The 27334-nt window shown below is 43.2% G+C and overlaps 3 protein-coding genes across 6 annotated transcripts in view; 1 reads left to right on the forward strand and 2 right to left on the reverse strand.

Moving 5' to 3' along the window:
- D2HGDH (D-2-hydroxyglutarate dehydrogenase) overlaps positions 1 to 11262 on the reverse strand; it is a 48013-nt gene extending 36751 nt beyond the window's left edge. Inside the window, exons 1-2 of one of the 3 annotated variants that reach the window (XM_033931849.1) lie at positions 10904 to 11262; positions 4941 to 5191 (exon numbers count right to left, since the gene is read on the reverse strand). The gene's annotated coding sequence lies outside the window, so the exon portion shown is untranslated. The remainder of the gene's footprint in view (positions 1 to 4940; positions 5192 to 10903) is intronic. The other 2 variants (XM_033931848.1, XM_033931851.1) reach the window with 2 other exon arrangements.
- LIPT1 (lipoyltransferase 1) lies at positions 6540 to 7646 on the reverse strand. The gene has a single exon (XM_033932903.1). The coding sequence runs from the start codon at positions 7644 to 7646 to the stop codon at positions 6540 to 6542; it is 1107 nt and encodes a 368-aa protein (XP_033788794.1).
- A 2639-nt stretch (positions 11263 to 13901) lies between the features above and the next one.
- The window catches only part of HACD1 (3-hydroxyacyl-CoA dehydratase 1), a 28043-nt gene continuing 14610 nt past the window's right edge, over positions 13902 to 27334 (forward strand). Inside the window, exons 1-4 of one of the 2 annotated variants that reach the window (XM_033931860.1) lie at positions 13902 to 14245; positions 17304 to 17421; positions 18085 to 18103; positions 22935 to 23023. In XM_033931860.1, coding sequence (XP_033787751.1) covers positions 14133 to 14245; positions 17304 to 17421; positions 18085 to 18103; positions 22935 to 23023 — 339 coding nt within the window. In that variant the 5' untranslated portion in view covers positions 13902 to 14132. The remainder of the gene's footprint in view (positions 14246 to 17303; positions 17422 to 18084; positions 18104 to 22934; positions 23024 to 27334) is intronic. The other variant, XM_033931861.1, reaches the window with a different exon arrangement.

Raw genomic sequence — 27334 nt, forward strand, 5'->3', positions numbered from 1 at the left:
TAGCTGAGTTAGCTGCAGCCATTAGCGTTTCCCCACTTCAGATAGTTTAGGAAAGCAGTGGCCAAGGGCACCTCAAGGTGATCTACTGCCTCAAGAAGGGAATGGCGTATTCTCTTTGTTTTGATGATAACTTTTTATTGGACTTATTTGATTCCACCTATGGGTGGAAGGGAGAAAAGCATTATTTCTTTTTTTCCCCTTCATCTCATTGTTCAGAATCAAAGGGGAAGGGAAGAACAACAGAAAAGGGACAGGGAGATATAGCCTGATCAGTGGAGGAGAGAGGGAGGGGGGTTCTGAAAGTGGTGAGCCATTTGGATGAGGTCAAAAGGGAGATGACAAGATGAGTGAGAGAGCAGTGAGTACAGTGGTAGAAATGTGGTAATGAGGAGTAGATAGAAGGGAATAGGAGACTGGGAAAGGAGTAAGATGGGAAATGGGAGAGCTAGAGACTGAGAGAAGATGGAGAATTGAGAGGTAGACGGAAATTTAAAAAGAAAAAAGATGAGAAAGAGGCAAGATTTGAGTGGACAGAGGCAGAAAAGAAAAAGTTAGGAAAGCTGAAAGGGAAAAATCAAATATGTTGGAGACAGGCATAAGGAAGGAATGGAACAAGAGAGAAGAGGAGAAAAAATGAACAGACATTGGAAAGAGAATTAGTATAAGATAGACAAAAAGGAGAAAGAGAAACAGGATGGAAAACCAAAATGTCCATACAACAAGGTAGAACAAATTGTTTTATTTTGAATTTATTAACTGGAATATGTTAGCTTTGGGATATGTGCATCACAATTATTTTTGTATTGTGTTCAGTGGCATAGTCATACAGCTGCTTTGGAGGAGGGACTGGAGCCTAAAATAAGTGGATGGGTACCAAAGTGCCCTGGCCTGAGTGCAATATATTAATACAGTACTTGAGCTAGTGACAAGCTGCATGCATGCATGTATGAAAGCCAAGTGGAGCAGAGAGGAGGGAAGGCAACAGCTCTGCAATATTGCTGCCAGCTGCAGAACTTGGAAAGTTCTGGTCACTGGACCTGGCCTTCAGTTGGTAAGGCTAGGGGATCCCCACCAGCTACAGCAAGGGAGATGTTCATTTTGAGAGGGCCTAAGCTCAAAGTGAGAGGTCCAGCCCCCTCTCATGGTTATGCCACTGATTGTGTTCAAAATGAAGTGCAGTACTTGCCGAGCTTGACTTTTTGGGATTTCCAGTTCAGCTTTGGGATTCATATTTCTATTTCTAATTTGTGATCCATCGTTCTATATTTGGTGAAGGTCGGTCTGTCTGTTTTGTGTGTGAAGTTATTTAAAGGTGGGTGGTGAAATTGGGAGATGGGTAGGTAGAAGAAGGGGTCCCTCTCTTTCATTTCTGCCTTGGGCCCCAGCATGTCTAAAACCGGCCCTGTCCACCTCAGTCAGAATTAGGCTTGGATTTGATGCCATAAACCTTCAATTTTACTACCTGAGGATATCCTTCTTCTCACACAGACAAATGCTTTAGTTGGGCCACTGCAGTGGCTATTCTGGCTGAAGGAGAGGTTGTGTGGCCCCTCTGGAATGTGGCAACCATGATGAGTCCCTGAGAATCAATTGGAACATTCCACATCAAAGTCAATGAACACTTAGCATCTCAGCAATAAATAGCTTGACTAGCTTTGGTGTGTTAACACTCCCCATTCACTAGTTAGAACAAAATGATAAAAAGGTGCAATGCTATAAAATACCAGTGAATCGTGCATATACTTTTATTCTTTCCAACCCATGGAAGTTGGAAAGATTTACACAAAAGGAGTTGAGAATACCTGTCTGTGGTTAAAATAACTCTGAAAATTTGATGGAAAGGGATGCAACCTGGAATGTAAGAAATCTGGCAAAGAGATATTGAGTTGATGGGCCAAATAAGACTAGGGGTTCCAGAGAATTAAGCACCCCCCATGCATATCTATGGGAGGGAGTTCCAGCTTCTGTTCCATAAAGTGAAATAAGTCACATCTCTAAAATCTATACCCACAACTACCTCACCAGTTGCCCCCACATCTGTCCCACTTCCAAAAACTAGCTCCTGCAAAGATCATACCCTTGAAAAACTACCTCCACAAGGGTCCCACTCCACATTTTGTTCCTGCTCCCACATTTATGAACTAGACTCCCCTACATCTGACCCACCTCCCCACAAACTACTCTTATGCCCACACCCAAAATCTAGCCCACTTCCCAGCAAACTACTTTTGCTTCCACAACTAAAAACTACATCCTCGGCAACTGCTCTTCCAGTCTGCACGAATAGAGGATGTCCGGAGCGGTACTTGGAGAGACCTCCTAGGAAAGAGACTTGGGAGTTATGATCGACAAGTCGATGAAGCTGTCCATGCAATGTGTGGCGGCAGCGAAAAGGGTGAACAGAATACTAGGAATGATAAAGGGGATCACAAACAGATCGGAGAAGGTTATCATGCTGCTGTACTGGGCCACAGTGCGCCCTCACCTGGAGTACTGCATCCAGCACTGGTCGCCGTACATGAAGAAGGACACGGTACTACTCGAAAAGGCCCAGAGAAGAGCAACTAAGATGGTTAAGGGGCTGGAGGAGTTGCCGTACAGCGAAAGATTAGCGAAACTGGGCCTTTTCTCCCTCGAACAGAGGAGATTGAGAGGGGACATGATCGAAACATTCAAGGTACTGAAGGGAATAGACTTAATAGATAAGGACAGGTTGTTCACCTTCTCCAAGGTAGGGAGAGCGAGAGGGCACTTTCTAAAATTGAAAGGGGATAGATTCCGTACAAACATAAGGAAGTTCTTCTTCACCCAGAAAGTAGTAGAAAACTGGAACGCTCTTCCAGAGTGTCATAGGGAAAACACCCTCCAGGGATTCAAGATAGACAAGTTCCTGCTGAACCAGAATGTACGCAAGTAGGGCTAGTCTCAGTTAGGGCGCTGGGTTAGACAGACCAACTAATACAAAAGGTAAGAGGGAACAGAACTACAATTCAGTATTTTTAAAGTACAGAGGAGAACCATATATGGAAAAAAACAATAGGAAGGGAAAAATGCAATCAAAGAAAGAAACAAATATAAAGATTAAACATAATTTAAAGGTTAAAAGTGTCTTTAAAAAGGAAATTTTTTAAATTACTTTTAAAACGACTCAAATCGTTTTCCACTCTTAAATGCTGTGGCATGGCATTCCAAAGCTTCTATAAACTTCATGGAGGTATTGGCGGTGCTCAGCATTTCTTTAAATACTGGCCACCACATTCATAGGTTACCACCGCGTACACGTAGCTATTTCCTTAATAAGCTTGGAGATTTTGTTCCCAGTTCCTAACGCCCCTGGTTCTTTTTGTTTGGTTGCTGGATAAGGTAGTTTTTCACTCCTAGATTTGGGGGGGGGTAGGCTGTGGGGAAGGGAGGACTGTTGAGGAAGGGGGTTGTTTTTAGGCTTCAAGATTGGGTTTAGGGAGTTGGGAGGGTCAGAGATTTGTTCTCCCAGGGTCCATAAGAGTCCAAGTCCCTGGGAGGGTTGTTTGAGTTTACGTGGTTGTTAGGCGGTGGGAGGGTAATCACCATGAAAGCGGGGACAAAGGGGGGGGTGTCTAATTCCTTTTGTATTTTATTTGCTAAATTATTGGCGATGCCTGCTGATTCGTTTGTACGGCAATTCTTTTGTAAGTGCTTTCTTCTGCATATTATTGGCTCCGTTGCACTTGCATTTTCTTTCTCATCAATAAAAAAGTTGTTTTACACTAAATACTGGCCACCACCAGCTGAATGAAGGCCTGAATATTCAGTGTAGCCTCTGCCCAGATACTGACACTAAATATCTGGTTCTGGTACAGCTGGCAGAAGTTACCCAGGTGCCACAAATATTCAGCCAACTCTACCCAGCTAGCTATCTGGTTAACTTGGGACAGATGTTTTGCTGCCAACTCCAGACTCCGTCCCTTCTGCCTTGCTGCGCCGTATGCTTGGAACAAGCTGCCCGAATCCCCACGGCGGACTCCGTCTCTACAGTGTTCAAGGCCCAGTTAAAAGCCCACCTCTTTGAGAATGCTTTGGACTCCTAATTCCTCTCACCTTGGGTTCTGCATCCCCAACCCTATGGGCTCCTTTTACGAAGGTGCGCTAGAATTTTTAGCGCACGCACCGGATTAGGCGTAGCGACTAGTGGAGGTGGGAGGAGGCAGTAGCGACTAGCGCACGCTATTCCGCGCGTTAAGGCCCTAACGCACCTTTGTAAAAGGAGCCCTATATGTCATATCTGTCTGGCCAAGTTAGATTGTAAGCTCTTCCGAGAAGGGACCATCTATAAATGTCAAAATGTACAGTGCCTTTCAGCACTATATAAGTGATGAGTAATAGTAGTAGTAGTCCTACAGGTCTTTAATGTTATGATATACCACTGCTTCCCTTTTGTGATGTTGTGTCAACATTTCCGTTAACGTTTAATGTCAACATTTAAGCTGCTCTGTTATTACTGCCGTGATGCCTGGAGAATAACAGTACAACAAATTCTTATAAATAAAACTCCCAGCTCCATCCCTAGACAGGACCGACAGGAATATTGCCCCGAGGGTTCTGTAACTGCTTCAAACTTAAGGAAGGATAGGCTGCAGGCAGGCCTTTAGACCCTCTCTTCATTTTCTAGCCTAGGCCCCTAGACAGTTCTGGCTCTAAGCAAATAGTGCCACAGCTGTCTGCTCGAATATTCAGCAGCACTATTAGAGGTATGTACTGCTGAATATCCAGGTTTGGTTTGTCCAGCACAGTTTAACCACACAGGGAGGAGAGTGTGGTGGGTTTGTGGGTTTAAACCCTGTGCTGCTCCTTGTGACCCTGGGCAAGTCACTTAGGGCTAGATTCACAAAGCAAACCGATCGTGTACCGATCAGTTTGTGACCCCTTTGCGACCAGATTTCCCTCGGGCCTCATTCACTAACCTCTCCTGCGATCCGATTCAAATCCGTGCATGCAAATGAGGAGAAACGCATGCAAAGTAGTCAGGGATGTGATTCACAACACTTTTTTCATGATCCAACTGGGCTGGCCGATCATCCCAAGTAGCGACTGCTGGGGACCAGTCGAAAACGTCTTTCCGACTCTCCAGCCCTGCTCTCTGCACGTCCTGTTCTCTGCTGCCCCGAATCTTTCCTGCCTGCCGCCCCGAAGCTCTTCTCCTGCCTGTTCTGCCCTGATGAAAAAAAGCAGCAAAAAAGTTAAAAAATAAACCGGCCCTGAAAGCCTCCTGCAGCCCCGACTCTCCCCCTGCCCCGAATTGCCTACCTGCCCCAAACAACTGCCTGCCCCGATCGCCTGCCTGCTCTGACTCCCACCCTTCCCCACAGTGCAAGCCCGTAGTTTTAACCCGCGGGCTTTAAATGGGTTAAAACCACGGGCTCCTAACATTAAAAAAAGAAAAATAAATGCCGGGCCCAGAAGTCTAGCACATGCGCAGACCATCTATAGATGGTCTGCGCATGTGCGGGGATCGCACAACAGCGTTCTGTGCCTGCAGATGGCGGCGTTCCTCCGATCGCTCCCATCTGCATATTTAGTTGTGCAGAATTCGTCAGACCTGCCTGGATCGGGCCCGATCGGGTAGGTTGGTGAATCCAGGCCTTAATCCTCCACTGCCCCAGGTATATTAAACAGATTGTGATCTCACCGGGACAGATAGGGAAAATGCTTGAAGTACCTGTATGTAAACTGCTTTGAATGTGGTTGTAAAACTACAAAAAGGTGGTATACAAGTCCCAATCCCTTTCCCTTTGAAAATCTAACACCCCCTCCTCCCCAAGAGATCTTAGGGGAACCTCTTTAGAGAGCTATAATTCAACTGCAGACTTCTTACTTAGCAGTCTGTACCATTTTAACCTTGTTCAAGTGTATTGATTCCTCATTGCTATTTGTTTGCCTATTACGTCTACAAGCTGTGCCGTATGCTTGGAACAAGCTGCCCGAATTCCTAAGATGGGATCCGTCTCTAGCAGTGTTCAAGGCCCAGTTAAAAGCCCACCTCTTTGAGAGTGCTTTCAACTCCTAACTCCTCTCACCTCACCCATCCCCAATCCTATATGTCAGGTCTGTCTGTCCAAGTTAGATTGTAAGCTCTTCAGAGCAGGGACTCTATAAATGTCAAAATATACAGTGCTGCGTATGCCTTTCAGCACTATATAAGTGAAAAGTAGTAGTAGTAGTAATATTTAAGTGGGTGAACAGGGCAACCATGGTACATCATTTTTAAGAGAAATGATAAAATCAACAAGCAGGCTCAGATTTATGTACAATGCAACCTCCAAGAGGCATAAGGGTGTGTTTTATGAAGTCTTGAAAACTATGCTGCAGTGTAAGTTTCAGGCACAGTGTTGGTTTGCACAATTTGCCCAGTTACTGTAAAAATTAGTGATTCTGCTCAAAAGCACTTGATTTTTAGTTTAATGTTTCTTACTTTCCTCAGGATTTTATACTCAAATGATAATGAAACAGAAATTTACACAACCAGGAAACAAATACAGAGGTTCCTAAAAGCTTTACTGCCATCACCTTTTCACACAACAAATTCCACCATTGTACAGCTCTAGATCACCAGAATACGTTTTAACCAGCGCACTCTCCAACAGCAAGATTTCATCTGGGCAAAACCTTCTGCCCGTCAGATTATTCCGCAGCTTCTCGCACATTTCAGCTGGCAGATATTGATTTGCCAAATCAAGACTGCAGGATTCAATCACACCACCCACTACATTCATATGTAACTTAACGTCCAGTCTGGATTGCCGATAGACCAGCTGAAAGCACGAACTAACATCAAACCTCGGCGTTTTTCCATAAATCCATTGCCAGCTCTGTAGCTCAGTGTATTTGTTTCCAATTCCAGGGAACACCGTCTCATCCGCGGGATCCACCAGCTTAACCTTGCCGTCTATTTGATGCTGCGCAGCATACTCTGTGGCCATGGCATCCACAACAACTTCACAAGTTAAAGCTGGATCCACATCCAGGAGGTTTTTTACCGAAGCAGGCACACTTGTAGTGGCATTGCTCTTTATGCCATGATAAGGACTCTTCAGCGCTGCTGGTAGAAGAGATCCATCTGCATTGCACAGTAAGGTGCAGTGGTGATAAGCAATGGTCCTCCCAAGTTTTGCCGCAGTACCTGAGATTTTAAAATTCCCATCCAATACTAGATCATATCTCTTCGTGGCGGACACAGCCAGTTCAGGCTGTACTGTTTTAAGGGCCTTTATAACTAGTTTAAGGTTTTCCATTCTGTCATACTTTTTCTTGGATGTAAAGAAAGTGAAGTTGACGTTGCCCAAGTCATGATAGACTGTGCCTCCTCCACTCCTCCTCCTGGCCAGCTGTATCCCTCTCTGTCTCATTAACTTGAGGTTACATTCTACCCAGGGGTTCTGGTGCCGGCCAATCACAACAGCGTGGGAATTTCTCCAAATGAAAAGGACGTGCCCGTCCTTCAAGTCCGTATTGTCGTGGATCCAGTCTTCCACGGCCAAATTGGCATAAACATCGCTGGAGACGGACTGTAGGATGACCCCACCTCTCACTGGACTCCCGAAACCAGCACCCGAGATTTTGCGTAGACAAAGGACTGGCAGGTAGTTTTTCAAAAAGGATCTGGTCAACATGCTTTTAATAAAAAGAAAGAAACTCATTGATATTTAGTCCATAAACAGTCACACTATCACTGTTGTACAATTAAATCCATATTTAAACACATTCAACTATAAATCTTATTTTTACATTGTTTCCGTCTGAACATTTCCCCCAACTTCAGACAACAAGTCTGGGCTAGTCATATGCCCTCAATGGCCAGTTAACAAAGGCAAATGAAGATACAGCTGCAGCTGTCCTCCCACCCCTCCAGAATCAAGCGTTTTACGTAAATGATGGCAGTCAGCTTCTACCGTCTCTCAGAACTTTGACAAGGAGAAAGGAACTGGGACTTGTATACCGCCTTTTTGTAGTTTTACAACCACACAAAGCGGTTCACATACAGGTACTTCAAGCATTTTCCATATCTGTCCCAGTGGGCTCACAGTCTATCAAATGTACCTTGGGTAGTGGAGAATTAAGGCCCAAATTCTGTAACCAGCGCCTAATGTTAGGCACCCTTTATGGAGGCACCCATCTAAATAGGTGCCTACCTAAATTGAATAGCAAGCTCAATTAAGCTTCTTAATCAGCAATAATTGAAACCTAGGCGCCTATCAAGAGAGAGCGATTCTGTAACAAGGCGCCTCTAAAAATTTAGGCAGCCTTCAAAAAAAAAAAAAAAAAAAATAGGCGCTATGCATGTTAGGCGTGGGCGTGGCTTCATGTTAGGTGCCTTGTTATAGAATCGCTGCTCTTAAGCGTGCTTAAGCGCTCGCAGGGGCGCCTAACTCTTTAGTTGTGCCTAGAGCTGGCCTATTTATTGGGCGCCTCCAAAATAGGTGCCCACATAGGTGCCGCTCAGCGCGATTCACTAAACAGCACCCCAATTTTACTTGAATCGCGCTGAACGGTGCCTATGTCGGCGCCTAACGTTTGGGTGCTTCTTATAGAATTTGCCCTTAAGTGACTTGTTCAGCAAAAAATACTTTAAGAGAAATTAGTTTAAATAGCATTAATGTATAATGTAAAAACAATGTGATAATTTTCTATATTTTAAAATGGCTTTTCTACAACATTCTCTTTATAAAGCATGTCACCTTCTTTTTAGTTTCTTCCTGTTTCCATCTTATACTTCTAGAAAGAAAAGGCTTAGAAACATTTAACTGATTGGTAACTAATTGTATCTCTAAAATACTTAAGAACAGGTAAAAATAGATCAACGTTTTACTCTTTCAAGAAGTACAAAGACTAGGGAACACTCAATGAAGTTACTTAGAAATACTTTTAAAACAATTAGGAGGAAATATTTTTTTCAGGAACGAATAGTTAAGCTCTGGAACTTGTTGCCAGAGGATGTGGTAACAGCGGTTAGTATAGCTGGGTTTAAAAAAGGTCTGGACTAGTCACTGGAGGAAAAGTCCATAGTCTACCGTTGAGATAGCCGTGGGGTAACCACTGCTTGACCTGGGATTGTTAACATGAAATGTTATTATTTGGGTGTCTGCCGTGTACTTGTGACCTGGATTGGCCACTGTTGGAAGCAGGATACTGGGCTAGATGAACCATTGGTCTGATCCAGTATGGCTATCTTATGTTCTTATTACTACAGTTTTGTTTGCTGCAGAAAACAGAAGTGGTAAAAAGTGAAACAAGTAAGAAGGAGCCTGTTAGTTCGACATTGATATACTACAAGAGGAACAGAAGAAATATGATGCATACATTTAAATATTTTAAAACTATTAATGAAGAAACCTTTTCCAAATATGGCCAGACTATAGAATTAGAGGACATCATAAAATGAAACTGCAAGGAGGAAAACTTAAAAGCAACATAAAGAAGTACTTTTTCACAAGAGGGTAGTTGTTGTCTAGAATACTTTTCTGCAGGAAGTAGTCAATACACAAATAATGATGAAATTCAAAATGGAGTAGATTAAATACAAAAGATCCCTCTATGGCAGTGGTCTCAAACTCGCGGCCCGGGGTACTATTTTGAGGCCCTCGGTATATTTATCATAATCACAAAAGTAAAATAAAACAGTTTCTTGATCATGTCTCTTTAGCTATAAATGACAATATTATTATTAAGACTTAGCCAAAAGAAAAGATTTATAAACTATAAAGAGTTTTACCTCATGCAAAATTGTCATTTCTTTAATAAGACATTAGCTATTTTTTTTCTGAGGCCCTCCAAGTACCTATAAATCCAAAATGTGGCCCTGCAAAGGGTTTGAGTTTGAGACTACTGCTCTATGGCAAAGGAATCGAAAGGTGCAGAGTATTTCCACTCAAAGCAAAACTAATAACTTTTTTAAAATTAAAACCAAAAGGACAGGGGTATACTGCACGGAGCAGCACATAAGTCCCAGCCACTTTTCTGGACAGTTTGGATGGGCCATACTAATCTTGCCATCATTTTCTATGCTATGTTATGTACCAGTGGGAAAATGTAGCTTTTAAGCAACTGCAATCAATACCACTTATACCCAGATCAAGAGAGTAGGGAATGAGGGCATTTGGCACCTAGCATCCTGCTGTTGCTTAGCACCTCTACATGACACAAACTTGTTCAAAAAGGAAAGAAAGAGTCCCAAAAGATGGTAAGGTGGTATCTGCTCTGATCTGTGACACAAACAGCTCAGTCCATGGGGGTTAGAAGTGGGAAGGTGCTAGAGTACTCCTTGCAGTGTAGTATGTATGTATGCATTCATTCATTCCCATTCTTCCAGGGGAGCTCAGAATGGTTTACATAGAAACATGATGGCAGAAAAAGGCCAAATTACATGAATTTATTCAGATACTCAAGCATTTTTCCCCATCTGTCCTGGTGGGCTCATTGCTTTATCACTTAAAACACATTTTCCCACATCTTTATTATAAGACCTCTTCCAGGTTCCCAAGTCAACCTGTTCTCAGGGCCTTAACAAGTGATGTGCAGCACACAGAAAGCAAGGGAGACAGGGGCACCAAAATAACACCCCATTCATTGGCTTCCCTGGTTTGGCCACAACCTACCAGTGACCAGTAGGCAGAGAGGAAACAGTTGGTGTGCACTACAGTGTGTGTTTCTGGCTCTGGATGCTCCTGCTTGTTCTGGCAGCCCCACACTCCAGATGGGGCTTGTGAGATGCTCTGTGCTGTCTAGCCAGCCTTCACCAGACAAGCTACCTATGCCTTGACAGCACAGAGCAGGGAGGATGGATCTAAAGAATGGAAGAAAGTCTTGGTGGTGAGTTAACTCAGCTACATGGTGCTGAGAGGTTCTGTAATGCAGAAATCGTCTCCCTTACCTTGAAGCACAGGCAGACAGGGGAAATATCCCAGGCTGCAACTTATGGAGAAGCCAGAGTTGCTGTAAACATGGTGGTGCAGGGCAGACAAGCTTAATAGGTTCCGTTGCAAACTAACTTGCTGTGCTTGGCTGCCGGTCCAATTCTACTTCCTTATTCCCTGCGGACAATCAGCAGAGCCTGAGTGAATGGTCCAACCTCCTCCTGCCTCCAGTTCTACTTCCGTATTCCCTGCAGCCAATCAGCAGAGTCTGAGTGAATGGTCCAACCTCCTTCTGCCTACCTTCAGCTTCCCTCCTACAACCAATCAGCTGAGCCTGCTCAAGTGTTCCAATCGGTCTGTGATTCCTTCTAGCTGCTAATGCAGCAGTCAGTCTGCTGAGTCCTCTTATGGGAGGGGGAGGGGGAGGGGGGTGTCAAGGACTAGCGTGGGGATTACCCTAACTGTGCTCTATTAGTGATCTTCCTGTTATTTTTATAGTTAGGTATATATTATATTAACCCTCTAATTTTAACCACCTTATGTATTATCGTGCCAATAAAGTTTCCTGAATATGACATCAGTGGCAATTATCAGATTTTTCTGACAGTAACAGCCTGACCTGTGTCCCAGCTGCTTAGGAAAAGCTAAGAGAGTCAAACTTATTGGCATGTCAATAGTGATCGCCCTTGCTTTTTAAGCACCCCCTCCCAGTTGTCAACAGCACCGTTAGAGTCAGATCTTTTGCTGTCCCAATTCAGGGGCACAACAAGCAGGAGAGATACCAAGGATGAACCATCCCAATAGCTGAGATTTACTGCTCCAAAAAATAAGGCCTTGATGCTTGCACTATAACTAAGCAGCGTTCTTGGTAGCGTTCAGTGGAGTTATTTTTTTGTGACCTAATCAAGCTCTACCTGGCTGATTTGGAGCTGTTATTAACAGAGCACAGTCTGTTCTGTTTTTTTACTCCACTTTTACGCATGGGCAGCAGTCCTCTTAACCTATCTGGAAGAGAATAGTGTTATATAGTGATTTATTTATTGATAATTTTCCTACTTTGACCATAGTACCCACCCATATTAGCTCTGGGTCTGGCTATGCAAAAGTGGTTTGAGAGTGAGAAAGTTTTGAGCAGGATAAATTTTGGGTGGAGAAGATTGCGGGTTTGGAAGAGTAGGGAATTCCACCTTTTTAAAACTGCCTTGTGTTTTCTAACTACTACATTTCCCAAGGTTTCCGAAGGAGGGTTCCAATAATTTTTGACCCAATATATGATACTGTATATTCCTGCTAGGTCCCTTAGTTCTGCCCAGCAATATTTGTTACAAGTTCCATCTGTGCATCAGGTTTCTTTGACATCATTTAGGACAGTGTTTAATGTTATGGACCCTGAGCTTTGGAATCAGCTTAAGGAAGCTCTGCCTGCTGTTAAAAGATTTCTTACAGGAAGCATTTATTGCTGAAGCCTGAGGGGGGTGTTTTAGGAGTGTTACTGCTTGTGTCTACAGGGATGCGACCGCTGGGGGTTTTCTTCTTTGTCCTATTATGTAAATGGAGTTCCTTTCTTTTGAATTATTGATCAGTGGTTAGAAACAGAGTATGATGGCAGAAAAGGGCCAGCAGCCCAACAAGTCTGCCCACTCAAGAACCCTCCCTCCCTCGAGAATCCATCTTTAAAGCATTCCTCTGGAGCGACCCCACCTGTCTGTCCCATCGTCCCTTGAAGTCGAGCGTGGTACTGGCCTCGATTATCTGATGTGGAAGACCATTCCATCGATCAATTACCCTTTCGGTGAAGAAGTATTTCCTGGTGTCCCCATGAAATCTTCCCCCCCCCCCCCCCCGAGTTTTAGCAGATGCCCTTTTGTCACTGTGGGACCCATAAGAAAAAAGATTTCTTCCTCCATCTCAATGCGGCCCGTGATGTATTTGAATGTTTCTATCATGTCCCCCTTTCTCTGCGCTCTTTGAGAGAATATAAGCGCAGCTTACTCAAACGTTCTTCATATGGGAGATCTTTAAGTCCTGAGACCATCTTGGTGGCCATTGGCTGAATCGACTCCATTCTCTTCACATTCTTTTGATAATGTGGCCTCCAAAACTGAACACAGTACTCCAGGTTAGGTCTCACCATGGATCTTTATAACGGCAGTATAACTTCAGGCTTTCAGCTAATAAAGCTTCTTCTGATGCAACCCAGCATTTGTCTAGCCTTTGCTGAAGCTTTCTCCGCCTGATTGGCAGCTTTCATATCTTTCCGGATGATTAATCCCAAGTCCCATTCTGCTACAGTTCTTGTTAGGTTTTCACCATTCAGTGTGTATGTTCTGCATGGATTTCCGCTACCAAGGTGCATTACCTTAAATTTTTTGGCATTAAAATTCAGTTGGTTAATCAGATAGAATAAACCTGAACTTGAACCTACATTTCACTCTTAAGGTCTATGCTAAAGAAAATGAAAGTCCTTCCCATAGAAATGCATTAGACCAGTGGTTCCCAACTCTGTCCTGGAGGGCCACCAGGCAGGTTTTCAGGCTAGCCCTAACGAATATGCATGAGAGAGATTTGCATATAATGGAAGTGACAGGCATGCAAATCTGCTCCATGCATATTCATTAGGGCTAGCCTGAAAACCCGATTGGCCTGGTGGTCCTCCAGGACAGGGTTGGGAACCACTGCAATAGACTATATTTTGGGAGGTAAAATTTTCTCTGGTGGCTTGTATCTCTGAAACCCCCAGTCCCAGCTATCTTATTTTCAAACTTGTCTTTTTACCTCCTGCTGCCAAGTTTCATCCCATTGTACAGTATTACATTTTCAGATTATTATTTTACATCTCCCCCCCCCCCGGCATTCTCAACCCCTTTTGTATAATTTTTCCAACTCCTGGATTAGAAAGAATTAAAATGGGGGAAATGTTTCTCATGATGTTAGGTTAGAAACGCTGTAAGCATTCACCTGACTTAGGTTAGGTAGTATTACAGCTTTCTGCTCTATAATATCTACATCGGTTAACACCTGAAAGAGTTGAAAGCATCCCGGGCTGGGAAATATTCTAGATCATTGGAAGGCAAAGCCTGCAACAAATCAGGAGCCGTCACGAGCGCCCCAGCCTAATTCAAAGTTTGCAGCTCAAGTGCAGCAACCAGCTTTCGCCTGCAGCTGTCCCGCAAAAGGAACGTTTGCTCTGCTGTCTCTGCTGCCTGTCAGCACTCTTTCCAATCCCAGCCTCCTCTCTCCCGAGGCATGGCGTCCAGCGAAGAGGACAGCACGGTGGAGGAGAAAGAGAACAACAAGAGGGGCATCGGCACAGTTGCCAGAACATGGCTCATTTTCTACAATATTGCCATGACGACGGGGTAGGTAAAAGCCTTTGCTACTACCTGGGGCTGGAATGTTATTCAGGTGCACGGCTGGCTAGAATTGGGTTTCTTTACCGTTGGATTAGGTTCCTCTAAGTTTGTTATGTAACCCATCCTCTCAGAAAAAGCTCCAAGAACGACTTGCAAAAAAAAAAAAAAATATATATATATATTCATAATAACTTTGGCACTTGTACCTAAAGCTGTCTTGGAATTAGAGGGAGAGGGAGGCATGTCTCTTTAAAAATCTCCCCCCTCCAAAAAAAAGGCAAGTCTTTAGCTGAGCTTTAATGCTTTTAGAATATGGTGCAGCCCATGGCTTCGATGCATTTAGAGATTTGCAAAAAGCCTGGTTCTTGGAAGGGGAGGGTGATTCGCTTCTAGTGGGGCTCACATTTCCATTTACAGTAGCAGCTGCATCACCTCCCCGGCTCGCCCGTAGTTAAGTATATCTCATTGGTGGTGGGCGGGAACGACTTCTTCAGACACATTTTCGTTCTCTTGAAAAGCTCCCAGGGCTTGGCGCGAGTGAAAGGGACTGCGGCTATGGCCCAGTTCTTCTCGTTTAACCTTTCGTGAGCCAGGAAGGACTGCACACATCCACAGAGCCCGAATTTTGCACGAGAAGACCAATATTTTGGTGTACAAAGACGGTGTATTTCTAAACGAAGACAATCTGATCCCTTTTGACTTTGTAGTGATTTAGAAACATTTTAAAAGACTTAGCACAAACATAATGCCATTTGTCAAGGTTTCAGCCCTCTCTCTGCTTGTAATAGAAAATTTAAAAATTCTATTATCTTGCCTTTTCAAGTTAGAACCCACAGTGAGGTACAATGGAGATTTTTGACACCATTTAAACAAAAACACATATTTAGGCTTGCACATCATAAAAATTCAAAATGTAATTACTTTAAAAATAATAAAAAATGAGAGTGCATCTTACGTAGCTGGATTTAAAAAAAAAAAAAAAAAAAAAGGGCTATATTATGCTACAGTAGCTTCAAACTGTGATTGACTCATTAAAAAGGTTGATTTTCAGGAAATGTTTTTTTTTGGGGGGGGATATGTCATTGCCTAAGGTCTCCTTTTAATAAGCTGTGATAGAATGTGACCTTTGTGTGCCCTTATAGGGGGGGGGTCTTTCCTGCAATCTAAAGCTTATTTTAATGTTGAGCATATTTTATTATATTGTAAAATGTAAGAAATTGGTGTAATGGTTATAACATGTGTAATGTGTTTGACTGAATACTGTGTGTATGTGATATATATATATATATATATTTTTTATTTTTTTTTAATGCAGCTGGAAAATAGCTGACTTCCATTTTCTCTCTATTAATGTTCATGCATTAATGTTGCCATTAGAATGCTGCCATCAGGGCTTCCTCAAGCTATGAATCAGATGAAGATCTGGCCTAGTCCAGTTTACCTTCAAACGTCTAGAGTAGGATATCCACAATGAATATGAATGAGATGGATTTGCATGCACTGCCGCCTTGAGATGCAAATCTATCTCGTGCATTTGTTGTGGATATCCTGAAAACCTGACCTGCCTGTGGCTCTCAAGGACCAGAATTATAAGCAGTGTTTCTCAACTCTGTCCTGGAGTACCCCCTTGCCAGTCAGGTTTTCAGGATATCCACAATGAATATGCATAAACTTGATCTGCATACACTACCTCTATCATATGCAAATTTACTTCATGCATATTCATTGTGGATATCCTGAAAACCTGACTGGCAAGGGGGTACTCCAGGACCAAGTTGAGAAACACTGGTCTAGAGAGATAGATGTTGAACTTAGATTTTGGTCAATGCCAAAGTTGGCTCTGAGCATCACAGTTCCTTGAGCCAGTCCTGGCAGCCATTATAAAAAATATTAGTGGAGAACACTTACCAATATCTACAGTATTTTGTAGGCAGTAGGGGCACACACACTAATCAGGGCATGGTAATGTAGCTGTTACAACTCAGCAAAAGGGAACCCTTCACGCTACAGATTTTTCCAACCTTGCTGACACAGAACAAGGGTTCTTTTCTCCATCCCAATCTGTGTTTGTTAGCACTCACAGCATGGTATTTCTCTCTGCACCAGTATCAGCCATCATTGAAGCTTCCAGAAAAATCTTCCACACAGTGCTGCTATCACTTCAAGTGGACCTGCTTCACAGTTTGGAGTAATCTTCGCTCGTTGCATCTAATCACATGTCCTCTACCTGTATTGCTTGACTACCTCCTGCACTTTTCCAACTCTGGTCTCTAAACTACTTCAGTCGGGGTCCTTATCAGTGCCTTTCATACTCTACTAGACAAAAAAATCCACTGTCTGTACATCCTTTGGTTTCCAAATTCATAAAAGGCCTTTACCACTGCTCTTCCGGTTACTTGTCATGCTCTCAACTCTAATGAAGCCTCTGTTTGAAGCACTTTCAACTTCATCTCTCAAGCGTCTCACTTGGAAAGTAGTTGCCTCATCTCTTTCACATCTGCATGCCGAGTCGGTGAACATCAAGCGCTCTTGACGGATCCACCTTATACAACATTCTATTAAACAGATTATGTTCAACCATTGTAATAGGTTCACAGATTGTTTCCATCCTTCTGTAAAGAATTTGTTTTAACTGCTAACAATGCAACAACCACGTTGTTTTAGGTCTTCAGATACTTTTGAGCTGTTCTTCAGTATATCCCAGAAGTCCAAAGCCATTTAAGAGTTCTGAAATGATACGCAATAATGGCAGACAGTTGTTTTTCTATATTAACTAGGAGCAGAGAGGAAAGTCTTGAGGCCTGCGGCATCCCACATCTCTCTCTTTCAATATGCTTTGGGAAGGAACAGCTAGACATGAACCGAATGGTTTTGTTCTGTTAATTTAACACATTATGATGTCTACATTTTATTTGTTCTTGACCATTTTAGAAAAATAGATGCTTTGGTAGTTCTTCATTCTTCTGAGAATATAGATTGGCCAAGTCACAGAAATTCGTGCAGTCAGGAGTTATGTTTAGTATCATTCTGTGTGCTTCTGAGTTGCTTTGGTTTCTTTCCCCAGATGGCTGGTTTTGGCGATTGCCATGATTCGGTTTTACATGCAAAAAGGATCACATAAGGGTTTATACAGAAGCATTCAGAAGACTCTTAAATACTTTCAAACATTTGCTTTGCTTGAGGTAAGCTAAATAGCTGATTGCATCATAGAATAACAACAACTATTTTGGAAATAAATTGGATGAAAAGTGTTTTTCACTCATCCATAAACCACTCCATTTTTCCATTTGACAGCAGACTAAGAACATAAGAATTACTATACTGGTACAGAGCAAAAGTCCATCAAGCCCAGCATCCTGTTTCCAACAATGGCCAACCCAGGTCCCAAGTACCTGGCAGAACCCCAAATAGTAGCAACATTCTAGAGCTCATATTTTGATGTCATTCCACCAATACCTAAGAGCCAACCTCATCTGTGATGTCACAATGGCATGATTGTCCTATACTTGGTTCACATAAGAACATAAGAGTTGCCATGTTGGAACAGAACCAAGGTCCATTAAGCCCAGCTTTCCTTTTCCAACAGTGGCCCAACCCAGGTCCCAAGTACCTAGCTAGTTCCCAAGTAGTAAAACAGATTTTATGCTGCTTATCCTAGGAAGAAGCAGTGAGTTTCCCTAAGTCCATCTAAATAATGGTCTATGGACTTCCCTTTTAGGAAATTATCCAAACCTTTTTTTTTTTTTTTTAACCCTGACTTACCATATTCTTTGGCAACGAGTTATGTATGTTGTAAATTTGATTTCTAATCACTTAGTTTTGTATTTGTTTTCTTTTTATTTCAGTTGGTCCACTGTTTAATTGGTGAGTTGAGATTTAATTTTCTGATTCTAATTATGAAGAAGAAAGAACAATTTATTGCACATGATTTTACTTTCTCCTGCCTATTCCCCCAGACCCTCCATGATAATCAGGCATTATTATTTTCATCTCTATGCTGATTTGGGTTAATGAGGGAAATATCCTTCAAAGGCAAAAATTTACACACACCTTCCAAATTAATGAAGCCTACTCCTGTACTGAATTACGGTATCTTTTTTCTCTCTGGGGCTTAACCACATTCTCTCTGTTAACATGTGTTTTAATTAGCTATCATAATAAAAAGTATATTTACAATACATATACTCTTCTTGCTGTGGAATTATGGATATGCACAATGCAATATTTTTTGTTTTTGTTTGACCATTTCCCCTAATTTTCAGGTTGGTTTAAATGTACTGATGTGTACTAAAGGGCGTAGTTATCAAGGTATAGTAAAAATTGGGATTTTTCTATAACTTAATTTCCCATGGGAGTGACTACGCAGCTGCATTATTCATAGGGCCTAGCAGTATCGGATGCTATGCCAAGGCATGATATTTCTGGGCCACTATTTTTTAATAGAGGCCGGCAAAGCCCTTCCAAGCACATATCCCTCCCCCTGATGGCCATACTGCCCCATTGTACAATCTCCCCTTCACCTCCCATAGGCCACCCCAACCCTAATTTAGTAATCTCAGGCATTTAGTGGGGATGGGGCAAGAGTGATTGCAAGCCACTTCTGCCCCTGCCACCACTGGGTTCAAAATGGCACTGGCAGCCCTGAGTGGTAGTCTTGCAATACTACTTCTGAGGGGGATCATTTAGAAGGGATTCAATGTGGGGGCCTTCATGGGGTATGTGCTTGGAAAGGGCAACACTAGAATTTGAATGCTGGACCTTTTCTGAAGTGGCTGGGATGCTACCAGACAGGAAAGATAATGCCAGTTTTTGCTGGCAGTATTGAGTTTACGTGTTTTGAATTAATTTGCATGCTTTCCATCTCGTTACTCTATATCCCATGGTACTTTAAATCAATGTGTGCTACAACAGTGTTTCCCAAGTTGGTCCTGGAGTACTCCCCTTGCCAGTCAGGTTTTCAGCATATCCAGCATGAATATACATGAGATTGATTTTCATACCTTGGGACCGTTGGGAAACAGCGATCATAATATGATCAAGTTCAAGGTTGAAGTAGGAATACCAAATGGAAAGAGAACCATAGTGACAACTTTCAACTTCAGGAAAGGAAACTATGAAGCAATGAGGGAAATGGTAAGGAAGAAAATTAGGAACACTTCCAAGAAATGGCAAACGGTAGAATATGCCTGGTCTTTTTTCAAGGACACGGTGAGCGAGGCACAAAATCTGTACATCCCCAGATTCAGAAAGGGGTGCAAAAAGAGTCGAACAAAAGACCCGGTATGGATGACTAAAATAGTGAAGGAAGCGATAGCCAATAAGAAAAATTCATTCAGGAAATGGAAGAAGGACAAAACTGAGGAGAACTGGAAAGAGCACAGGAAGTATCAAAAAGAATGTCACAGTGTGGTTCGAAAAGCCAAAAGAGTAAGAAGAGAGGCTAGCCAGGGAGGCACAAAATTTCAAACCGTTCTTCAGATATGTTAAAGGGAAACAGCCAGCTAGGGAGGAGGTGGGACCCCTGGACGAAGGAGACAGGAAGGGAGCAGTGAAGGAGGAGAAAGAAGTCGCGGAAAGACTTAACATGTTCTTTTCGTCTGTATTTACAAACGAAGACACAACCAACATACCGGAACCTGAGCAAATCTTCAATGGAAATCAAGCAGAAAAATTAACATCCATGGAAGTGAGCCTTGATGATGTACACAGGCAGATAGAAAAACTTAAAACTGACAAATCCCCTGGTGCGGACGGAATCCATCCAAGGGTTTTGAAGGAATTAAAGGAGGAGATAGCTGAACTACTGCAGCAAATTTGCAACCTATCCTTGAAAACAGGCATGATCCCGGAGGATTGGAAGATAGACAACGTCACGCCCATCTTTAAAAAGGGATCAAGAGGTGACCCGGGAAACTACAGACCCATGAGTCTGACCTCGGTTCCGGGGAAAATGGCGGAAGCACTGATAAAAGAAAACATCGATGAACATTTGGATAGAAACAAACTTTTGAAAACAAGCCAACATGGTTTCTGCAAGGGGAGATCGTGCCTAACTAACTTATTGCACTTCTTCGAAGGAATTAACAAAAGGATGGACAGGGGAGACCCCATAGATATCATATACCTTGATTTCCAAAAAGCCTTTGACAAGGTGCCTCACGAACGTCTACTCCGGAAACTAAAGAATCATGGGGTGGATGGAGACGTACATAGATGGATCAGAAACTGGTTGGCAGGTAGGAAACAGAGGGTAGGGGTGAAGGGCCATTACTCGGACTGGATGAGGGTCACGAGTGGTGTCCCGCAGGGCTCGGTGCTCGGGCCGCTGCTATTTAATATATTCATAAATGATCTAGAAACGGGGACAAAGTGTGAGATAATAAAATTTGTGGACGATACAAAAATATTTAGTGGAGCTGGAACTAAAGAGGAATGCGAAGAATTGCAAAGGGACTTGAACAAACTGGGGGAATGGGCGGCGAGATGGCAGATGAAGTTCAATGTTGAGAAATGTAAAGTATTGCATGTGGGAAGCAGAAACCCAAGGTACAACTATACTATGGGAGGGATGTTATTGAATGAGAGTACCCAAGAAAGGGACTTGGGGATAATGGTGGACATGACAATGAAGCCAACGGCACAGTGCGCAGCGGCCGCTAAGAAAGCAAATAGAATACTAGGTATAATCAAGAAGGGTATTACAACCAGGACAAAAGAAGTTATCCTGCCGTTGTATCGGGCGATGGTGCGCCCGCATCTGGAATACTGCGTCCAATATTGGTCGCTGTACCTTAAGAAGGATATGGCGTTACTCGAGAGGGTTCAGAGGAGAGCGACACGTCTGATAAAAGGGATGGAAAACCTTTCATACGCTGAGAGATCATACGCTGAGAGATTGGAGAAACTGGGTCTCTTTTCCCTGGAGAAGAGGAGACTTAGAGGGGATATGATAGAGACTTATAAGATCATGAAGGGCATAGAGAGAGTAGAGAGGGACAGATTCTTCAAACTTTCTAAAAATAAAAGAACAAGAGGGAACTCGGAAAAGTTGAAAGGGGACAGATTCAAAACGAATGCTAGGAAGTTCTTCTTTACCCAACGAGTGGTGGACAACTGGAATGCGCTTCCAGAGGGCGTAATAGGGCAGAGTACGGTATTGGGGTTTAAGAAAGGATTGGACAATTTCCTGTTGGAAAGGGGGATAGAAGGGTATAAATAGAGCATCACTGCACAGGTCCTGGACCTGTTGGGCCGCCGCGTGAGCGGACTTCTGGGCATGATGGACCTCGGGTCTGACCCAGAAGAGGCAATGCTTATGTTCTTATACACTGCCTCCATTGTATGCAAATCTTTCATGCATGTTCATTGTGGATACATTATACTGAAAACCTGATTGGCAAGGGGGGGTACACCAGGACCAGTATGTGAAATATTGTGTTGGAAAAAGCCTGAAGGTGAGTCTATACTCGTTTCATCACGCCTAAACTATGGAATCGAATCCCCATCATCTATTACAGTGTCTCGCAAACTTTGCCAAGCCGCAGCACACTAAGGGCTCCTTTTGCGAAGCCGCATTAGCGGTTTTAGCACACGCAGCTTTTTATCGCGTGCTAAACCCACGCTACGTGGCTAGAACTAACGCCAGCTCAATGCTGGCATTAGCATCTAGCGCGGCCGGCAGTTTAGCGTGCGCTATTACGCGCATTAAACTGCTAACGTGGCTTCGTAAAAGGAGCCCTAAATGTGGTGACCGGGGCTTGAGGCATCCAGAAGTGCGCGATGACATCACGCTAACGTCCGCACATGCGAGAAGGCCCTCCAGACATGGCCCTGAGCCACCGGGGGGAGGGGGGATACTGGAAGGGAAGACATGTGGAGAGGAGAGGCCTTGCCATGAGAGGCATGTCCTTTAGGTAGTCAGCCAGCATGCCTCCTCCTCCCTGACATCTCGCAGTACACAATTTGCAATACACTGATCTATTAGATCCTTAGAAGGGTTGCTGAACTTTAGAAAAGCTGTAAAACCTTATCTTTTCAGTTAAAATTGTCAGAACTTGTTTGTCACTCTCAAACCGTCATTCGAATGAGATTTTCCAATCAGTCTGAAACGATGTAATCCAATTTCAACCTGGATTACTATCTAGTATGTCTCATGCTATATATGTAAAATTGTAACCCATTCTGAGCTCTTTTCAGAGGACAGGCTAAAAAAACTGAATAAATATTGCATATTATGGCCATAATATACCTTAATCACTGTCCCCAATTGACTTAATATGCACTAATTTATAGTTTAATGAAAGTTAAATCAATGCAGTGTAAATCATGGTGTAGATACTCAAAAGGGGTTAATTGGGCAGTAGAGACCCCTGCCCTGTTAAACCCCGCTAAGTTGACCACGCCTGGATTTCAACGTCCATGTAATGTGGATGTCTAAATCCCATGTTGCAGATGTCCAAAACAAAAATAGAGCTTCTAAAATAACCATCCTGTATCCTACTATTTGTTAATATTACTTTTTTTTTAACCTAGTTGATTCTGGAGTCTTAGCAAGCTGTGACACCTTCTGAAGGACAAGCAGAAAGTGGTTACAGTTTTGTAAACTGAAAATTGAATTACTGGCACAGTCAGTTAGTTCTTGAGCTAGCAGTTTGTTTGCTAAATGGAACAGATTTGTAACCTGTTTATTTTTAAGGAATAGTGCACACCTCGATGCTTGTGACTGGAGTCCAAGTGAGCTCAAGAATCTTTATGGTGTGGTTTATCACCCAAAGCATAAAGCAGGTATCTATATAAGTGCTATTGGTGATTTTTATATGTTTTCTCCCTTATGTGTTCAAGAGCATGCATGGGTAGCTCCTGGGACCCTTGTTGTGTGGAGGGTACCTCCGCCAAGGCAGATCCTCGGCTCTATACAGCTGTAAAGCACCTCCTACACACACACACACTCTCTCTCTCTCACACTCACTCTCTCTCACACTCACTCTCACACACACACTCGTACACTTTCGCTGATGAGGACAATTTGTTTGATTTTTAACATAGGGGCTCGTCTACCAAAATGCATTAAAGTTTTGGGCTTACACTACAATACAGAATTTGATTGTACATCGAGCCCAAAACTAAGACTGCATCAAGAAGGGGCGTTACCAGCCTTTTTCATTGCAGGTCATGTGTTAACATTCAAAGTAACCCGTTAATACAGAACTCTTTGCACCTTATATTAAGGAGGCAGTAAGGCCCATATTCTGTAAATGGAGCCTTGATCACACTTACCAGTGCCTAAATTAATTACTTTAATTGGCTTTAATCAGCACAGTGATTGACATGTCATTTAAAACCAATTTTAAACACTGGACTTGCGCCTAAAGTCAAAGTAGGTGTGGTTAAGGGCAGAGATGACCTTTGGCGCCAGTAGGTCTGATTCTCAAAAAAACTTAGGCTCTGGTAATGTAGGCCTTTAAAACCTTGACCTACATTGCCACAATTCTGTTAACAGTACCTAATCATGATTGACACATGGCTGGCACCATTTTTCAAGGCAATTTAGGTACCGTTAACAGAATCTGGGCCTAAATGCATTAGCCAGTTAGTGCATGGCAAGTACAGTGGAACCTTGATTTGCGAGCAGAATTCGTTCCAAAGTGAGTTTCTCCATAGAAAATAAGGGAAACTCGCTTGATTCGTTCCACAGACACCCCCCCCCACTCCCCAGAGGCCACTGGCGCTGCTCGCTTCAACCCCACCCCACCACATCACATCCCAGAAAGACCCCTCAACCCCAAGGCCACTGGCGCGCTTCCACCCCACCCCCGAGAACCGGCATCGCCTGCCCAAACCCTAACCCTGTGATCTGGCACCGGCACTCAGCACCAACCCACAGGATGTGCCGGTGCCAGAAGATCCTGCCTCTTGCCGCTGATCTCTGCTGGTCTGGGCCTTGAGCATCTGCGCATGCTGAAAGCCTTCTGGCTCCCACTCTCTCTCCAGATCGCAGTAAGGGTTTGGGCGGGCGATGCCGGTTGTTGGGGTGGGGGCTCACGGTTGGGGGGAGGCAATGCCGGTTGTCAGGAGGGGGGTCGCAAGTTGAGTCAACACTCGGTTTGCGAGACAAGATTTGCTCAAGTATTTTGCTTGTCTTCCAAAACCCTCGCAAACCGCATTACTCGCAAACTGCGGTTTGACTATATAACAAATTAGGTGACTAATGTTTTCACAGCCACCATCCACCCATTCCGAACCCCCAACAGAAAATTTTTGAAAAATTTGGTAATGTGTGCTTGAACACACAGAAACAGACAAATCACCTTAAAACCCCTTAATATGGTCATGTGGTAGCCCGTTAACCATGCATTTAAGTTTTTAAAGCCCTTTAGTAAAAGAGCCCCTAAGTTCTTTAAAAGTGTATGTTTTAGACCATTTTGATTCCTAGGATTGGCCAAGGCTGGGGATGTTGTGAAAGCAATACTAGCAACCCTGTGGATGAGGGAGATGGAATAGTGGCCATTGCATAACGTGACACATAGCAAATTATGACTCAGGAGGAGAAGTAGGGGCAGGGTTTAAGGAGTGAGAAACAGGGAGAGATCGATGAGTGTTGAAACCCATTTCATAGGCTCTTAAAGGCCTGCCCCCAGGCTTTGCCCTTATCAAAGATGATGACTTCTTCAACTCCCATTAATACTCAGCTAGCCTGAGATTTAAAAAATACTTGATATGAGAATTGTACAGTGCTGCCATAGCACTAAAAGGCCAGCGCAAAACTGATCATTTTTATCTCATTGATATTCCTGCAATATTTATACTTTGAATTTTATATTTGTAAAGATGAAAAATGCCAATTCTTATGTAATTAACTCTATAATTTCAGGTTCATATTATTTTCATATACTGAATATGCTCGACTCCATTTAAAAATGTTTTCAGTAAGAATAACTACAGCTTGCCAAAGAGGACAGTTGTACTAGATTTTCTGTAGAGCGAGTTTCTAAGTAACAGCCACACTAAGATTAGTATAAAATGATGCAAACATGCATGAAAGAAGTGAAAGCACCTACAGCCAGGGCCATCAACACCAGGACAAGCTGGGGGCACCAGATTGCCTTGCTACCACCATTGCACAATCAGTAGACGTAAACTCCAATTTACTGTATGGAAGATTTATTCCATGGCTTGATGGTTTTCTTCTAATGATACAGCTTTTCAAATTATAGAAGGCTGGCTGCTTGCATCACTGAATGAAGAGTTCATCTCGTACATGCCTCCCCCTTCACCTGCTACCCCATCCCAGATGATCATCTAGTTTTGCAATCATTCATTCTGCATACTGCATTAAGATATCATGACTGTGGTTACAAAATTATTCAGAGTCCATGTCCAGCGTTTCTCTCTCATTCTAGACTATGTCTTTTTCCCTTCTCACTTCAAACTCGGAATGAAAAGCAAGTGCTTGGAACTCAGAGCAGGATGCCCAGCAACTCCTCCTTGCTCCATTTCCATCCTTCTCACCTACTTTGTGTGACTAATTCCATGTGTACCCTTACTTATCAATCAGGGGACTGTACCACAGAGGTCTCTTCAATGGGGGGGGGGGGGGGGATCACCTACGATATACTCATAAATCAGGTTGAAAAGGTGATGGTGAAAGCTAGAAGGACGCTAGATTGCATAGGGAGGGGTATGGCCAGAAGGAAAAGGAGGTATTGATGCCCCTGAATAAGACTCTGATGAGACCTCATTTAGAATATTGTGTACAATTCTGAAGGCCCCACCTTCAAAAAGATATAAAAAGGATGGAGTCGGGCCAGAGAAAGGCTACTAAAATTGTGTGTGGTCTTCGTGATAAGGCTTATGGGGACAGACTTAAAGATCTCAATCTGTATACTTTGGAGGAAAGGCGGGAGAGGGAGATATGATAGATGTTTAAATACCTATGTAATGTAAATGCGCATGAGTCGAGTCTCTTTAATTTGAAAGGAAACTGCAATGAGAGGGCATAGGAGGAAGTTAAGAGGTGATAGGCTCCAGAGTAATCTGAGGAAATACTTTTTTACAGAAAGGGTGGTAGATGTATGGAGCAGTCTCCCAGACGAGGTGCTGGAAACAGAGACTGTGTCTGAATTCAGGAGGGCCTGGGATAGGCAAGTGGGATCTCTCAGAGAGAGAAAGAGATAATGATCACTGTGGATGGGCCGACTAGATGGGCCCTTTGGCCTTTATCTGCCATCATGTTTCTACTCTCCCCTTCAGCACCCTCAGATGTTAAAGGCACATTAGTGTTAAAGAGGGATCAACAAATCTCCTTACATTACAGTGTATCCTTTTATCAAACCGCGCTAGCAGGGTTAGCGTGTGTGACTTTTAATCATGCGCTGGCCAAAAAACTACCGCCTGCTCAAGGCAGGCGTTAGCGGCTAGCGCGGCCGGCGGTTTAACGTGCGCTAATACGCGCGTTAAACCGCTAGTGCGGCTTGATAAAAGGAGCCCTAAGACTTTTAAGAAATAATTTTGTTTGCTTTAAAAAGCAGTTAATCAGGGGCAGAAAGAAAAATTCACTGAATATTCAAATACAAGTATGGACCTACACTTAGTGAAATATATACTTGGTAGGTTAGAATATTTTGGAGTCATTTTTTTTTTCCAGTTTTATCTTGCCGTTTATAGTTAAATATATTTTATTGAGCAATCAAGAAAACAACAGAGTGATACAACAAGATCAAAAACCAGCTCAAAAGAGTTTGAAATAGTCCCCCAAAGAACCTCTCCCCCCCCCACCCAACCCAATACACCCCCCTCCCCCTCCCAATCCCACCCCTGGGTCCTCCTTCCAAGAACCAATTACCAAAAAGAAACAAAGAGCGAGCTATACCCAAATGTAAACAAAAGAAATATGCATTACAAAAAGCATCAATTAAGTATCCGGCTACGAGCCAGAGGGGTCAAAGTAGTCCAAAAGGGTTCCCAAGTAGTTTGGAAAAGGCGGCCCTGGCGAGAGGACAAATCAGTCGCATCCCGTCGCTCCCACATCAAGAGAGCAATCATGCGGCTCCTCCAAAGGGAATAGTCCGGAGCTGCAGCATCAAGCCACTTCAGCAA

The sequence above is a fragment of the Geotrypetes seraphini genome, chromosome 2 (genome assembly GCF_902459505.1).
Source record: "Geotrypetes seraphini chromosome 2, aGeoSer1.1, whole genome shotgun sequence".
Lineage (NCBI taxonomy): Eukaryota > Metazoa > Chordata > Amphibia > Gymnophiona > Dermophiidae > Geotrypetes > Geotrypetes seraphini.

Bases quoted from the DNA above. Each gene is read 5' to 3' on its own strand.
- LIPT1 (XM_033932903.1), bottom strand. From the start codon at position 7,646: ATGTTGACCAGATCCTTTTTGAAAAACTACCTGCCAGTCCTTTGTCTA.